The sequence below is a fragment of the Heloderma suspectum genome, chromosome 13 (genome assembly GCF_057233095.1).
Source record: "Heloderma suspectum isolate Gila_16-S chromosome 13, 16-S_ref, whole genome shotgun sequence".
In the NCBI taxonomy this organism is placed as follows: domain Eukaryota; kingdom Metazoa; phylum Chordata; class Lepidosauria; order Squamata; family Helodermatidae; genus Heloderma; species Heloderma suspectum.
This window is the reverse complement of record NC_139470.1, coordinates 21,357,856-21,375,713: the sequence shown is the minus strand read 5'-3', so window position 1 is coordinate 21,375,713 and position 17,858 is coordinate 21,357,856. Positions and strand designations below refer to the sequence as shown.

General features: G+C 44.1%; 1 protein-coding gene across 4 annotated transcripts in view; it reads right to left on the bottom strand.

Annotated features, from left to right (window-relative positions):
- Positions 1-16,718, bottom strand: part of MED13L (mediator complex subunit 13L) — a 213,543-nt gene extending 196,825 nt beyond the window's left edge. For 3 of the 4 annotated variants that reach the window (XM_084819398.1, XM_084819400.1, XM_084819399.1), the window contains exon 1: positions 16,019-16,718. In XM_084819398.1, coding sequence (XP_084675524.1) covers positions 16,019-16,078 — 60 coding nt within the window. In that variant the 5' untranslated portion in view covers positions 16,079-16,718. Of the gene's footprint in view, positions 1-15,300; positions 15,443-16,018 lie in introns of those variants that run through there. The other variant, XM_084819404.1, reaches the window with a different exon arrangement.
- Between the last annotated feature and the right edge of the window lie 1,140 nt (positions 16,719-17,858).

The window sequence follows — 17,858 nt, the reverse complement described above, 5'->3', positions numbered from 1 at the left end:
TCCACACAGTCAAAGGCTTTAGAATGGTCAATAAAACAGAAATAGATGTTTTTCTGAAACTCCCTTGGCTTTCTCCATTATCCAGCGGATATTGGCAATTTGGTCTCTAGTTCCTCTGCCTTTTCTAAACCCAGCTTGTACATCTGGCAATTCTCTTTCCATGAATTGCTGGAGTCTACCTTGCAAGATCTTGAGCATTACCTTACTGGCAAGTGAAATAAGTGCCACTGTTCGATAGTTGGAACATTCTTTGGTGCTTCCCTTTTTTGGTATGAGGATATAAGTTGATTTTTTCCAACCTGTTGGCCATTCTTGTGTTTTCCAAATTTGCTGGCATATGGCATGCATCACCTTGACAGCATCATCTTGCAAGATTTTAAACAGTTCAGCTGGGATACCGTCATCTCCTGCTGCCTTGTTATTAGCAATGCTTCTTAAGGCCCATTCAACCTCACTCTTCAGGATGTCTGGCTCTAGCTCACTGACCACACCGTCAAATCTATCCCCAATATTATTATCCTTCCTATACAGATCTTCCGTATATTTTTGCCACCTTTTCTTGATCTCTTCTGCTTCTGTTAGGTCCTTGCCATCTTTGTTTTTGATCATACCCATTTTTGCCTGGAATTTGCCTCCGATGTTTCTAATTTTCTGGAAAAGGTCTCTTGTCCTTCCTATTCTATTATCTTCTTCCGCTTCCGCGCATTGCTTGTTTAAAAATAATTCCTTATCTCTTCTGGCTAACCTCTGGAATTTTGCATTTAATTGGGCATCTCTCCCCCTATCACTGTTGCCTTTTGCTTTCCTTCTTTCTTGGGCTGCTTCCAGTGTCTCAGCAGACAGCCAACTTGCCTTCTTGGTTTTCTTTTTCATTGGGATGTTTTTTGTTGCCGCCTCCTGAACAATGTTGCGAACTTCTGTCCATAGTTCTTCCAGGACCCTATCTACTAAATCTAGTCCCTTAAATCTATTCTTCACCTCCACTGCACATTCATTAGGAATATTAGCGAGCTCATATCTAACTGATCTGTGGGTCTTCCCTATTCTCTTTAGTCCGATTCTAAATTATGCAATAAGAAGTTCGTGATCTGAACTACAATCAGCTCCAGGTCTTGATTTTACCAACTGCATAGATGTCTGCCACCTTTGGCTACAAAGGATGAAGTCAATCTGATTTCGGTGTTGACCGTCTGGTGAAGTCCATGTATAAGTCGTCTCTTAGGTTGTTGGAAGAGAGTGTTTGTTATGCACAGTGAGTTGTCTTGGCAAAATTCTATCAGCCTATGTCCTGCTTCATTTTGTTCTCCCAGACCATGCTTGCCTGTAATTCCAGGTGTCGTTTGACTACCCACCTTAGCATTCCAGTCTCCTATAATGAAAATAACATCTTTTTTTGGCGTACTATCCAGTAGGTGCTGCAGATCCTCATAGAACTGATCTACTTCTGCTTCTTCAGCATCTGTGGTTGGGGTGTATATTTGGATCACTGTGATGTTAAATGGCTTACCCTGAATTCAAACTGAGATCATTCTGTCATTTTTTGGATTGTATGCAAGCACTGCTTTAGCCACTTTATTATTAATTATGAAGGCTACTCCATTTCTTCTGTGGTCCTCTTGTCCACAGTAGTAGATCTGGTGGTCATTTGATGTGAAGTGGCCCATTCCAGTCCATTTCAGTTCACTGACACCCAAAATGTCTGTATTTAATCTTGACATCTCCCCAATAACCACATCCAATTTGCCCTGGCTCATAGATCTTACATTCCAGGTTCCTATGGTGTGTGCTGATCTTTAGAACATCGGATTCGTCATTCACCACCAGCACCATCGGCTGCTAGCCATCCTTTCGGCTTTGAGCTAGCTGTGTCATCACATCTGGGGCTAGCTGAACTTATCCTCTGTTCCTCCCCAGTAGCATTTTGACCATCTTCCAACCTGGGAGTCCCATCTTCCAATGGTATACCGACATATATCTGGTTGTCCTGATCCATTTAGTTTTCATGGCAAGAATACTGGGGTGGGTTGCCGTTTCCTTCCCCAGGGATCGTATTTAGTCTGACCCCTCTGCCATGACCTTCCCGTCTTGGGTGCCCCTTCATGGTTTAGCTCATGACGTCACTGAGGTGCTCAAGCTCCAGCACCACAACAAGGTAACTATCTCCTTTGCTGGAGACTCTGTACCTTACTTTTTGTAATATGTAATGAACCCATGATTAAACAAGACAAGCTTCAGCTGTTATTATAGGAATTAGTACATGATCACACAATTTTAAGTTGAGTCTTTATGCTGACAACATAGTGCTTATTTTAACCAATCCTATTCTTTCTTTACCAGAAGCTTTAAAATCTGCTAGTGTTTTTGGAAAGATCTCAGGATACAAAACAGAGATTATTAGTTTAAATAATCTAATAATTTATTTTGCTAAAATTTGCTAAAAAAAAATTAAGGAGTCCTTGAGTTCAGAGTGCAAAAGAAAACAACAGTGAAATATTTAGGGGTTTGGTTGTCTGCAAAATGACATATTTTTGATCTCAACTATGTGACACTGATGCAATTTATTAGTATAGATCTTTAAAAATTCTCCAAATTAGGTATTTCGTAGCTAATGGGTACACACTAAAAATGAATGCTATTTCCAGAATTGCATTTTTGAGAATGTCCTAACATCTCTAGGCCAATTCTACAAAATTGGCAAAATGTGTTAATAGATTTTATCTGAGAAAGTTAAAAGCCAAGACTGGCTGTGCTAACATTAGAAAAACCCTATAAAGAAGATGGTCTAAATATTCCTAATTTAACCAAGTACTATAATGTTACCCATCTAAAAGCTATTGCCCAATGAATCAATGTACAAAAGGATATGCCTTGGTTTATTATAGAGCAGTATTGTCATAAAATTCTGCTAGTATACTCCCATGGTATAGCAGGAGAAAGTTGACTGCTACAGGTGTTTTATTCCATTCAAACTGTTTTATTGAGGTTGTAATGGCAACTTGGGATAATCATAAAAATATTTTATCACCTAATATATAGCTTATGCCATCTTTTATTTTTAATGAACATGTTAAAATTGGAGGAGAAACAGCAATGTAAGGAAACAAATAAGTGGTGAGGTTTTTACACATAATTAGTAATGGCAAGCGTAGGCCATGTGATGAGATTATTTTCTGATCAATCTACTCCATCTTGGTTTCAATATCATCAAAAGTTATGTTAACCAAAACAGATAATGATTTTTAAAATTTATATATGGGTGTAATAGATACATGGGGGGAGGGTATACACATAATTGCTCTCTTTAGAGTAGCAGAAAGGGACTGATTTCAAATCCAAGTGAGACAAACAGGACACCCAACTGCAGGTCAAGTATGGCCAAAAAAAAAAATGTACCCAGTGTCCTGCTTCATCACCTTGCATCAATATTCCAAATCAGCCTTAAGAGCAGCCCCACATAGTGCACATTTATGTGGATTATCAATGCATGGATCATTGTGACCAGGCTACCCTGTCCTGGAAGAGATGGCATACCAGTCTAAGCTTGTAGTAGGCGCTCCTAGCCATAGAGGTGACTTGAGCCTCCCATGCCACTTATGGAGAGAATTTAATTAATTTAATATAAGACAGAATACTTATAAAATCACGTACCAACAGTACCTGGCTCCCTACAAGTCGCCCCAGTTCACATGCAACAATTACCCTTTAAAAAAAAAAAACTTATCATGAATAAGGCAGGGAAATAACCCACAGTTTGTTCTTGGGTTATTACTCTGGCTGGTTGGAAGAAACACAAGCCAGAGTTTCTGCTTCATATGAACCACTATCCAAACAATGGACAGAAGGTGTACATGTAGCCCACTGCAAGCTGGAGTGATTGGGCAGTGTGCACCAGCATGCTGCATCATTCACAGTAACCCAGAATTTTTAAAAAAATCTATGTTATTGTTACGTGTGAACCAGGCCGTTAATAAAAATGTATGTTGATACTAATGATGTGTGCTGGAGGCGTGGAGCTCAGAGAATCGATTTTGAGTATATCTGGTGGAGTTGCCCAAAGATTGCAACTTTCTGGAGTGATGCATATAATACGATTTCACTGATGGTACATTTGTCTATACCCTTAGATCCCCTAATAATCCTGTTAGGTTGTTTAGAGCAGTTTGGTTCAGATCAAAGAGTTGATTTGGAACTTCTTAAGCGCTACAAGCACTTTGGCAGCTCAAAAGTGAATAAGTATGTCCATTCTCTCACTTGCACAATTGTTAATCAAAGTCTGGAAAATTGTAGAACTGATAAAACTAATAGAGGTTGTAAGAGTCAGGGCTGTATCAAAAATGAAAAAATAATATTAGCTGGTCTCCTTTCATTTATTTTATGAAATTAAGTTAGAATTTTGATATTGGTAAGTATAATTGTTGTAATATTGCTTTTGTATATTTAAATTATGATAGTCAAACAGATGTATTTATAGATATTTTATAGTGTGTGTGTAAATCTGCGTAAATAAAATGTTACAAAATATTTTCTTACTGGTTTGTATACAATTTAGTTTATCCTATGTTTAGTACTAATTAGACGGATTATGTGGAATTTATATAAAGTATTTTTTTTAAGAAAATCCAATAAAAAGTACATCATTCATCATAGCAAACCATTTTTCCCAACATTCACACATGTGTTTTTAAATCCATATATCTGTACCAATTTATTTCCAAAATACCATAAACAATCACCATTTGTTTTAATTTATTCGCTCCCCTTTGTTTTACACAAGTCATTATGTTTCCCCACATCACACCTACATCACAAAGTCTAAACAGCAAGTTCTTTATATTGGGCATATTCATATCTTACCACTTTTGCTACACAGATACCTTCTACTAGAAATTTTAAAATTCACTGACCAAGTCCATTTAGCCAAACACTACCTAAGTACTTAGAGGACAGATACACACCACATTTCAGCTGAAAGTCTACTACAATTCTAAATTATACCTAGATTTTCTAGTTCTGCATGAAATAAGCAGCAGTAATACACAATGAGTGCTTTTAAAAAAAAGGTTTCCTCCCACTTCCATATCCACACCCAGGGCAGGGCAGCAAGTGGCTCAGTGCTTGGTCTCCTGAAAAAGTGCTGCAAAAGAAAATGTTTGGGGCGCCCGTTTAAGCAGGAAATACTACAAATACAAACATCAGTACAGAGAATGTGATGAACATTAGAGCCTGCCCGATATGCTAGGAACAACAGTACAATCTAACAAAAGCCAAGTGTTTCATTGTGCACTTAAGTCCCACATAAAACACACACATACAAACACACACAAAGATGGTCATGCTGGTCCATCAAGAAAAAAAAAACAAATCCACGGGCAATACCTTTTATTAGGACCAACTAAAATGCCACAAAAGTGTGCAAGCTTTTGAGTTCTCCAGACTTCTTCATCAGGCCAGGTGGTACAAAAAGCAGGGGATTGAGGAAAGGAACAGAAAAGTCCAAATATGTGGCCAGATGTTGTGGCCATGAGGTCTTCAATTTAGGCCTAGTCTCAAAATGTAGATTTGCAGATTGAATGAATCATTAGTAGATGCTTTTTGTTCCACCTAGCCTGATGAACAGCTCTGGAGAAGTCAAAAGCTTGCACACTTTTGTGGCATTTTGGTTGATCCTAATATTGAATATGAACTTGAGCACACTCCGGGAGAGAGCACAGGACAGGAAGGCCTGGCGTGCTATGGTCCATGGGGTCACGAAGAGTCGGACACGACTGAACGACTGAACAACAACAAAAATATTGTCCAACTGTGGATTTTGATTTTTCAGAGTCCCACAGATTCCCATGCTAACACTAAAAACAACCAAACCCAACAGGTGCTACTGTTGTATAACCTTCCCATGTAAAGCCTGGTCACCGCTGCATTGTGCCAAATTACACATTTTGAGGCTAGACTCCACTAGTGAACTGACCTACAAGAAAACACTATAGAACAGGGATAGGCAACCTGTTCCCCTCCATATGTTTTGGACTACAATTCCCATAATTACTGACTGCTGCTCAGGCTGACTGGGGAAGATGAGAGTTGTAGTCCAAAGCATCTGAAGGACACCAAGTTGCCTACCTCTACCAGACAACTACAATAAGAATTCTATCAGTGACCCTTGGATGGTGCTACAAGGCCATAATCCAGCAAACTGCTTGGACGCACAATGAAGCAGTATGGAAAACACCAGTAGTCAGAACTGGATTTTGAAGGAAAACAACAAAAACTACACAGCTTTTCAGCATATCTTTCCAGAACATTTTTCAATTCAGAGTAATTATTTTAAGCTGGTAATTAGTTAAACAGTATCTGCAATATCAAATAAATTTTATACAAAAGAACCTGAAAATTCCTTTGCTACATACTAACATATATAGCATACCCAGTGCTCCCTTCTCTATCAAGTTAAAATAGTCAAAGCTATCACCACAAAGGAAGGGCAGAAGCGATAAAGAAGATCAGGAAGTGTTATGGTTGAAAGAATGACAAAAGGGAACTGAGGCTATTCTGTAGCTGCATCCTAGGGGAATTCCACTATGCAAAGACAAGGAGATCTAACACATGAGCATACTGGCAATTAAGATGGTTAAGCCCCTTAAAATCCCAGTATATAACACACACACCCAACCCCATATGCACCTTTTTCTGAGGGACAATTATGTCATCAGAACAAGAATGCTACGGAATGGCAATACCGCTGAGCTGAAGCAGGAGGAAAAATAAATTAACACATTTCTTTGTTACGACCACAGCCAATGTTATAGTGTGCTTAAAAATCATGTTTCCAGTTTTCAATGTTGTACAGTGCAATCCTATGCATGTTTACTCAGGAGTAAGTCCCACTGTATTCAATGATTAGTCCCTCATAAATGTGTTTAAGGCTTCACCTTAAATGTTTGTTTATATATATTAATGTTATGGCGTCAATCCAAAGAAACAGGGAAACAGTGGAGGGCTTCACACATTGGTCCAGAACAGGGATGGACAGACTTCAGACTTGCGAGATCTATTTTGTTTTTTTAATAGAGTCCACTAGACTACCATCCAGAGCCAGACACAAATTGGTGACTCAGCTGAGGAGCAGATTCAATTATCTATTGCACCCCATGAACCATACATACACTGGGATATATACAAATCTACATGTGAGTTACCAAAGATCAGGGATTCTAACACAACACTCCAAGACTGGTCAGGAGAGCTGAACAAAAACGTGGTCAAAAACACCCAATTACCATTCCTGTTTTACAGATGAGGAATACAGAGGGTGAGAAATACACATTTAGCACAAGGGAAGCCATACTAAACATGCTTTTCTTGGAATTGTATATGCTCTCATTAAAGTATTGGGAGGCAAAAAGCCTTGGAAAACTACTGGTAGATCTGTGAGTAATTTGCAATAGGTCCTAATCTACCTTCTGCTCCCCCCAACCCCAGTCCAAAATATCTGGAAGGCATCAGGTTGGCTATCCCAGGGTACAGGATATGGTTCTCTACTGCCACCACAAAATAAATTGTTTTGCACCATAGCATAGCAGACCCTTATTCAGAAACCTGCCTCCAGATATAGACTGCATGTACTGTATCACAACTTAGACATTTATTAACCCCTATTGTATTTTCTTTGAAGAGAGCTTTCCAGAAAACCACTATTCCAATTTTAAATTTTATCAGAAAGCCTACATCTCCAGCATACACACAGCAACTCTCACACACATTTTTTCCCAACTTGGGAAGTTTAAAGAGGCGCTTTGGAATTTATATAGAGAGACAAAGAAGAAATCAACAATACCCATATATATGGGGATAGGCAACCTTTTTGGCCCTGAGAGCTGTAGCAGTACCAGGTGGTGGGTCCAAGGCCACATATGCACGTGACCCTCACATCCACAGGGATGGGGCTAACTTGGAGTTCCTGGAGGAGGAGGAGGAGGCGGTGGCAGCAACTAAAGCCCCCTCCTGCCACCAATGACCCTAACTGAGATCACTGCTTTGGTGCTGCCATCAGAGGCACAAAAGCAACAATCCTGGCTGCTTCAGAGTTGCTGGGGGATATGCAGGCAATCTCAATTAGCCCAGCTGCTTTAGGATTGCTGCTTACAAGCAGCACCAGAACAGTGGTCTTTTCCCACCCACCCCTGATGAATATACACACAAAAGATTCTGGCTAATGCTTTAAAAACAAGCTACTTTCGCCAATAAAACTACCACTATTTAGTGAAATCCTTATTATTTAGATACAGAGTCACTATTAAGAAACCGTCAAATATCAATTAGTGGCAGCATTACAGCTCTGACACATATTGCAAATTTTAATCTGTATAGTGAATTATGTTCATTCAAATTAAATCTTAGGTTATATGTATCTAAACATGTAAAATCATATCTGGATTGCAGATTGTGTACAAGTAATGGAGTCCCTGAATACTAACACTTCATTCCCAAATAAGTCCCTAAGTCATAAAAGCCCAATAAAGCTCATCTCTTCCAACTCTCTTCCAGCGCTCTTCATTAAAAATCTGGAAAATGCTACATTTGTCTGAAGTCATTAATTTCCTGGTGACATGACTATGTTTTATTTACTCAACTTACAAAAATGTTGCAGTGCAGTATGTTCAGAGGTCAACACGGATCAAAAATGCAGGAACCAAAGAAAGTTGACGCTATAAACATGATACTTGCTCTCACAGATAGTATCACAGGTTTACAACCCTCCCGGCTTAGAATTTCTTATGCATGTGCCCAAAAGAATTTCACAGTGGCAGGAGGGACAGGGGGACAGGACAAGATAAGGTGAGAGATGCAGATAAGGAGTTTGTTAAGATGTGTTTCTATTTGCCTGCTTGGTGTTTTTAAAAGCACCCTAATGCTCCCTGTCTTCCAAGAGAGAATGAAACACAACAATAGCCATTACTACCTACAGCAAGGATGTAAAAAGTGCAGCCCATGAGACACAGGTGCACCCTGCACAAGTTCTGTATGGGACCTTCATATCTGTGACCTTCCGAGTGTAAACTATGTGTTCTGCCCACTAAGCTACAGCCCTCCTGCTGGTAACAGAGAACTGCCCCCAGGTTCCTGCTTCAAACATTATTCACTAATTATGAGAAGCAAGGTGATTTTCCAATCTCTAAACCAGGGAGGGGGGAAGGGGGGAACTTTAGAACAGAGCTTTACCATCCAGCCTGCAGAGGCTTGGGGAAAAAATGTTGTTTTCTCCATTTTTTTTCTGAGGACCATTTTTGTTTTATTCCAAAAAATTAGAAAAATTGAACAGCTTTGGATTATGAATTTTTTTTTAGAATTTAAGACAAAGTATTTATATATTGTTTCCCACCATTTCCCAGTTTTTAAAAACTATGTAAGAAGAACACTTTTATAGAAAGACTAGAGATCTAGAATGTCTGGAAATAATGAAGCCATGGGGGAAATGTTTTTTAATCCTCTGTATGATTCCCAGCATAGTTATTTCTTTCACTGCTCATTAAAATTATTGATCTAATGTATATTTTACTGACAGACATTCATGCTCAGTTTTCCAACATGTGAGTACAGTCACCACTGTGGATTCTTGACAGTAAATGTGCATTCTTGATAGTTCTGTTTTTTTTCCTATAGAGTCCTGTGTTTCTGATGCTGTAGCAGTCATTTAATGTAGTTCTAATCTATTCAGACAATAATTACAAATTTACTACCTGAGTTTACTCTTAAACATTTTAAAATATAACGATAATTTTATGAGCAAATGGAGGGAGCAATCCTGTGGCCACTAGGCAGTGGCTAGACGGCCATTGGTTATGATGTTTTCTGGGAACCGACCTCCCCCCACTTCCACACTGCCTCGGAGGCAGCGCAGAATAGCCCCGTCCTCCACACTTGCAAGAGGAGCGCAGAGCAGCCGAAAAGGGGAGCAGCTAGGGGCATTCTGGGGCAGGGAGGGCAGAACTGCCTGTATGACACATTCAGTGCGTCGTACAGCAGCCTCTGTACCCGCACTGTGCTCCCACAGCTAGACGGCCACAATCAGCTGTCTAGCCAAAAAGCAGCGCAGGAGAAGCGTGGAGGGAATGATCTACTCCGTGCTTCTCCTGCCCTGCTTTGGATAGGCAGTCACCTCCAAGTTCAGAGGCAGCCACCTATCTCCATAGGATTGCACCCCAAGTGATACATAAAATAACCTTAGGAACAGAAAGGCTGCTTTATGGCGCCCTCCAGATGTTTTGGACTACAGTGCCCAGCATTCCTGACCATTGGCCATGCTGGCTGAGGCTGATGGGAGCTGAAGTCCAAACTATCCAGGGGGCACCAGGTTGGGCATCATAGTGACTTCAGATCTGTAGAGAGTGCTAAAAAGATAAGTATTGGTTATTTTTCCATTTTCCCCAAATTTCCATTTTTCCCTGAAAAAACTTGGGGAAAAAATGGGTTTTTCCATGGCCTCAAAATTTCCAGAAATTTTACATCTCTACCTGTTGATGCTAGCGTATCAATTGTTCGTGCTTCCAGGCTACTGATCTGCAACGAATTGTTGTCAAAGCCGATGTTTTGAATTGAGGAAGGACTGAACAGTCACTCACTGACTCATCCCAAAGCAAAATACACACACACACACACCAGTGTTGACATGTTTTGCAAAGCCTTCCTTCCCCGACTTCATTGTGTACCTCAGCAACTCACTACAGGATACAAGCAAAGTGCTTTTTAAAGCCTTTTTAAAGTCTGAAAAAGAGAAGTTCTTCCCTCAAGAACTTTGGCTGCCCAATCCCGTTTGCCTGTGCCTGGACATGAAGCCAGCAACTGAAGTGACTAAGGGAACTGCTCTGCAAAAGCCTTGTTACTATTCACACTTGAGCTGCTGGAGTTCAGAGTATGAATGGAGGATCCCTAGGATGGATAAGGGCTAGGTGAGAAGTCCTTCACTTCTGGACAAAGCTCCAGGATGCCTAGCCTTATACTACTGCATTCACATCAATGATCCAAATTATGTACAGCAGCATATAATATTTTATATTTAATATAAAATTTTATATGCTGTTTTATTACATCTTAATGGTACTGGAATAAGAAATGAAATTTAAGAGGAGGCAGCTTAGAGTTAGGCATAAGCAAATAGTCTAAACTGTTCATGTAAGGAAAGTCTGCAGCATGGAGTTCCACAGCTACAATACAAAGTAAGCCATACAGATTCAACAATGAATCCTCCAAATAGTTTTAACCAAAATTATTTAATCATTACCAAGTTGAGATCCAAGATACCAAAACAAGCCAATTACTACATAAAACTGTTTCCTACGAAACAAAGGAGACATGGGCTGCAAAGATAAATAAGGTTAAGATGGCTTGTTAACCACACCAACTATCAGGTTGGGACAACATAACAAGCCACAGTAATGGCTTGAATATTCAGAACTTGCCCAGCACACACCACAACCCACCATGTTTTAAATAAGCCGCTGTGTGCTGTGGTGATCATGTGAACCCAGTCAACAACATACTAAAAGGCTATCTTGTTTTCAAAGAAAAAAGAAACAGTGACTTGCCTGGGGGGCAGGGGCAGTGGGAGAGGCATCCATTTGAGAAGAAATGGTATTGATGATAATGCTATGGATTCACAAGTGAAAAGCAGAATGTAACAAATCATCCATACCATGTCAGTCACATGTATGTTGAGATTACAATCAGTATCACAAAAAGCATTGTCCTTCAGTAGCGGGGGGGGGGGGGGAGGGAGAATCCCAACACACTGTTAATTGCAATTCCTATTTGGAACATACTGTTTCCACAACCTTGTATCTTTTTGTGCAAATCCATTAGTTATGTACAAGTCACCATATTTAAAAATTATAATATTTAAAACCACATTAAAGAATAATAATAAGGTCCTATAAAAACAGCTCATCATTATTCCTGCTCATCTTCCCAGGAACAAGCTGGCTTTTCATAATATTAGCTTTTTGAGACGTTGCTTTGACAAAGCAACCAAATATGAAGTTTAATTTTAGTAATACCAGCTAAAAATCACTATTTTCCTGAAGTTAATGGCGTAACTCCCATATTTTAATGGCCCTAGATTGAACACAGTCCAGGGTCCCAAGCACAAAGGAGCCTCCCAATTTTATCTATGGGAAAATTTTGTGAGCACTGGGAAATACATTTTCTATTACAAATCTGTGGTATTTAGAAACCAGTCAAGTAGCTTTAACCTTTACAAAGCTTAGCTTATAGGTAAATTGTAAGAGTTCTAGTCTTTTTTTTTTAAAGCACATTAACATTTACAAAGCTCTAAATACATTTCATTCTATTTCATATCTTTTGATATTTGTTAACAATACCTTACATAAGTGATGTATTGAAACAGACTATTCTAAACAATGAGATCCTAGTAACAAAAGCATTCGCTCACACACAAATGTAGCACAAATTAAGATTAGAAGAATATACAAGTTTTGATGTTTGCTGCTCAAGTCAAGAGTCCATTAGTGTGTTTTTCCCCATGGTGGCAGAAACCATATGCTTGGTTGTATAGAAACAACTGAAGCACTGGAAATTAGCAACTGCAGCATGATTGTTCTTTGTTTCCATATGCTCAGTATCTGTGCAATAAAAATAAACTTTACCAAGGTTAAGAGACACAAATTGATTTGTATAATACGGGTAGAAATTGTGTAAAACAAAAAAAGCTGAAAGCTGAAATCCTATGCATCCTTACATAGCAGTGTGTTTCACTGAACTTAGTGGGACTTGCTTCTGAGTATATAGCATATTTCTTCAATAAGAGGATGTATCCATTTCAAAGAAAAAATATTGCAGCAATCCCATCACTTGCATTATGCTTAATAATGGTTACTACAAAAGCAGGTTTAAACACAAATTCTATGGGATATTGTTCTTGGAAGCAAGAAAGCTTTTAAGGTAAATTTGGCAGTCTTATTTTAAGGCAGTAACATTTTAAAAGACAAATACTATGAAAAGAATTCTTAAAGTACCGTTTCAACATATTTGATACATACTAAACTGTTTTCAGGCTGTAATTCTAAACACATATTAGGAGGTAGACATCACAGAACCCAGTAAGGCTGACCTCTGAGTCATCATGCACAGAACCGGGGCGGCACCACAATTCTAAACGTGTTATGTGGAAGCCAGTCCCACTGCTTATATCGACAACTTCTATTTCAGTCAGTGAGATGCCCATGTCATGTAGAAGTGCACTGAACTACTGAACTCCACTGGACATGTTTCAAAACAAACATGCATAGGACCAAAGTACCATTTATAACTTCAGACACATTAAACTTCACACAATCTACTCAGATTTCCTACCAAATGCACACATGTACACACCAACCACTCTAAAGTTAACTCTTCTTAGCTAAATTTAAGCTGTTGGCTAAATCCATTCCATTTCTATTGCTTTGTTACTAGGTTTGCATTTCAAATGAAAAGCATGATCTACACATGCCACTACCAGTTGTATCTGCAGCCCATCAACCATACAGACATAGCCAAAAGATTAGTAAGAAAGCAAGTTTAAACGCTGTGACCCTCCCATAGTCCAATTAAAAATCTGAGAAACTACAATGAAAATTATAACATTAGTTACACCATCTCACTGCATAAAAAAGAGAGCATAATCTCTCTTTTGCAAGGCCCTGTACCAGGAAGAATTTCTTTAAAGATACAAACAGCAATTTCTAGGACAACCAAGCAGAGTTAAGAGAAGGGTAGCAGTAACAACGTGTATTATGGTGTTACATAGACTAGTAATACAGTATTACGGTGCTACATAGACTAGTAATATAGTATTATGGTGCTACATTGACCAGTTATATAGAGTAGCCTTCAATCTTTTCTGATCTGGGGCCCACCTGTAACCCCAACCAGCAATGTGGGACCCTCTCAATATTTTACTGTATCCCTTTGTTCTTATTCTCCCCTTCCTCCACTTTTTTTTTTTTTTTTTTAAGGGGGAGGTTGTTGTGGCACTACTGTTGGAACCCATCATAGATTGGGGATCAATTCAATTGTGACCCAACAGGATAAGGCCAATGCTATTTCAGGTAAACAAGCTGGAGTTCCCTCATTCAAATATGCATTAAAATCATTATCAAATGCACCCCACAGGTAGATGGCAAAATGCTCTGGACACTAATTATTGTGCTCAGCATCCCTTCTCTTACACTAAGTTCCACTTAGTTTAACCTGTGCTATTAGTTACCATTTCATATATAAACAAAACCATGTCTTAAATAAACACACCCCCATGGGGCAGCTGACCAGGCAAAAGACCCACCACACAAGACCTCTTTTTCACCTGCCTGCCAGAAAAGTAGAAAAGTGAAAGCATCGGGATCTAGTCAGAAAACAATTGTTCATCCTGACCTTCTCTGAAAAGATCCATAGGTAGCTGCCAGTCTCAACAGCTGACCCTTTCAGATCAGAGTGAAAGTTGTCAATTACCAGTCTGACAACAAGGCTGAATAGAAAGGGGGGGGAGAGGGAGAGAAAGAGAAGGACACCCAAGCGAAAGCTGCAGTTTCAGCTGGAAAGAGGGATGGCAGAGGGTTGTTTTGTTCCTTCCCTCATCTCCCAAACTTGCCCATGGTCGGTGGCACCGGTGAAACAAGGCTGCAACACCGGCCAAGCCCCACCTAACGTTTGCAGGGCACTGGGTGCGAATCCTGTCCGATCTGCTTGAAACGGCTTTACCGAAGGAAGGCGAAAGAAAGAAAGCTCAGCCAGCTTACAATGCACCAAGCTCCAAGAGCGTGGACTGGTTGGCAGGACAGGACACAGCAGGGGAGTTTGCCTTCCTTCCACCGCCCTCCATTCGCTTTCCGGTTACCGGAGAAAAACACGGGAAGCCGAGAGAGAGAGGAAGGTGGGTGGCTGGGGAGCCGCAAAGCCACAGCTCCGCCTGCGCGAGTCCCTGCGGGGCGCAATCGCCCGCGTTGCGAGAGAGAGGCGCGGGCGTGCTGGGGGTGGAAAGCCAACTGGGGAGGGGGAAGAGCCAGTAGCCGAGGGGTGGGGCCGAAGGGCGCGGGAGGGGTGTCAAATCCCGGCTATAAAGGCCGATCAAGTTGCTGCTGCGAGCGGCTAAGCAGGAGGCGGCGGCGGGCCTCGAGCTGGGCCCGGGGTGGACTGTCTCTGTCTGCCTCTCTCTCTCTCTCTCTCTCTCTCTCACACACACACACACACCCCTCTTTCACTCCCCACCCCCCACCCCCGCCTTCAGACTGCAACAATCCTAGGCACGCGTACCCCGGGAGCAGCCCCTTCCGAAGAAAACTGGCGCTTTGCTCGCGAACGCACAGCGCAATATCCGGCTGCAAGCCTGCGAGGCGCTTCAAGTCCATATGCGCTAGGATCGCGCGCCGACCCTGGGGCTCGGCGCCGCGCGGGGCCGCCGTCCTATATGGAGGAGCAGGAGGGGAGCACAACAGCGGGCCCTCCCGTCGAGGGCGGGGCGGGGCGGGGCGGGGCTGCGCTCCCCGGACCGAGCCGGCGCACAGGGTTGCGCGGCAGGGCCGCTCCCCTCCTTAAGCACTCGCGGGGCGCGCCACGGGATCGGGCCGGCGCAGCGCGGCGCGATCCCGGCCGCGTTCCCTGGGCGCTCCGTGGCAACGGGCCTCGCGCCCCAGGCGGCGCAGCAGCCGCGCGGGTCCCCCCCCTCCAGCAGCCTGATCGGGGCTCGCTCCCGAGGGGAGCGTGTGCAGGATGGCAGCCTGATCTCCCCCGCCGCCGCCGCGCTTCTCTCCCTCGCTCCCCTTCCCGGCAGGCGGCAACCCCCCCAGCCCCAGACACACTCCCTCTCCCCCCTCCCCCCCAGCCCCACACTCCCCCTCCCTCCCCCCAGCCCGACACACTCCCCCTTCCCCCCTCCCTCCCCCCAGCCCCAGACACTCCCCCCTCCCTCCCCCCCAGCCCCAGACACCCTCCCCCCTCCCCCCTCCCCCCTCCCCCCCAGGCCGCCACTCACCAGGGAGAAGAGGTTGGCGTGACAGTCCTCCAGGCTCGCCCCGTTCGCCACCGCAGTCATGATCCTCCTCGGCGAGCCCGGCCTCCAGAGCGGGGCATGTCTGAGGAGGAGGAGGAGAGGGGCGGAGCGGGGAGGGGGCGTCGGGGAGGCGCGGGGCGGGCCCGGCCGACGGAGCGGGGCGCTCCGCGAGCCCCCTCCCCAGCGGCCCGCCTGCCGGCCGCCTTCCCGGGAGCTGGCGACGACGGGGGGGCCGGAGGAGGAGGAGGAGGGGCGCGGGCGCAGGGGGGCCGCCGCCGCCGCCTCGCCCACCCGGCGCGGGCGGGGCCGGCCGGGCTCCCCCCGTTTCTCCCGCCCGCCGCTGAGGGAGGCGGAGGAGCCGCCGAAAGACGCGCGGGCGGCGGCGCGGCTGCGAGCGGGCGCCGCCGGGCGGGTCGCGTCGCGTCGCGTCGCGGAGGAAGGGGCCTCGCCCGCCGCGGCCGGCTGTCCGCCCCACACGCAGCCCGGCTGCGGGGCGAGCGCGGCCTCCCCCGCGCGCCCGCCGCCTGCCTCGCTCGCTCGCTCGCTCGCTCGCTCCCCCCGCCGCCGCCGCCTCGCTCGCTCGCTCGCTCCCCTCAGCGCCGCCACACGCGCGCGCACACGCACAGGCGCTCGCTGGCTCTCCGCTCTGACAGCAATGGCGGCCGCCAGCAGCACCGCGCCTCGCCATTGGCCCAGCGCGCCCCACGTGGGACGGCCCTCCCGGCAGGACGGGAAGGAGGGAGGGAGGGAGCGAGCGAGGGGGGGAGGAGGGGATCGGGCGACGCTCCGAGCGCGCGCTTCGCCGCCGCTGGGGGCGCTGCGGAGCCGAGCGCGGGCGGCGGCGCGGCGGCGGCGGGGGAAACCGGCCTGGCCGCCCTACCACGCCGTCGCGCGATGCGCGCGCGCCGCAGCGGGCTCTCGCGCCGGTTTTTCTTCTTCTTTTTTTTTTTTTTGAGAAGCCGCGGGAGGCTTGCAAGAGCGATGGTAAAAGGCGGGTAGGAAATAAGCTCGGCTTAAGCACCCGCACGCGGGGCGGCACGCGGGTTTCTCGGTTCTGCCGCAGCCACCTACAGCCCCTTCGCCGTGTGTGTGTGCGCGCGCGCGTGTGCGTGTGTTTTCCCCCAGGATCGAAGTCTGGCGTTGGATCCAATGTTAGCCCTACTTAGCCTAGGCCCATTGAAATGAATGGGATTTCAGTTAAATCCCATTCATAGAATCATAGAAGAGCCGGGTTGGAAGGGGCCTCTGAGGCCATCGAGTCCAGCCCCCTGCTCCGCGCAGGAATCCAAGTCCTTCATTTCAATGGGGCTGTTCTAAGCAAGCCTAACTTTGGATTCAGCCATGTAATTGTAAGTTTCTTGGGGCAGAGTCCTGACCTCTGGTATTCCATAAAGCACCTGCACACAGATTCTATGTAAATAAATTATTATTATTATTATTATTACTATATTTATACCCCAGGCCTTCTGCTTCTGGGGCGCTCAGAACAGCTTATTAATTCAGAACAGAATTAATAAACAATACAGCACACATTTTTAAATAACGATATTTATGAACTGCTTACATTAAATAAATTTCTAAGCAATGTACAAAAACGATTCTTCATAGGACTTTTTTCTGTCTAAACATGCATAGGATTGCGCCCTAGGTAACTTCAGGCTGAAAACTGTATAATTATTGTGAACCGCCCAGAGAGCTTTGGCTATTGGGCGGTATAGAAATGAAATAAATATAATATTAATTAATTTAATTAAAACATATCTCAGCCTAACCTGCCTCACTGGGTTGTTGTGAGGATAAAGTGTAGGAGGGGGAGAATTAT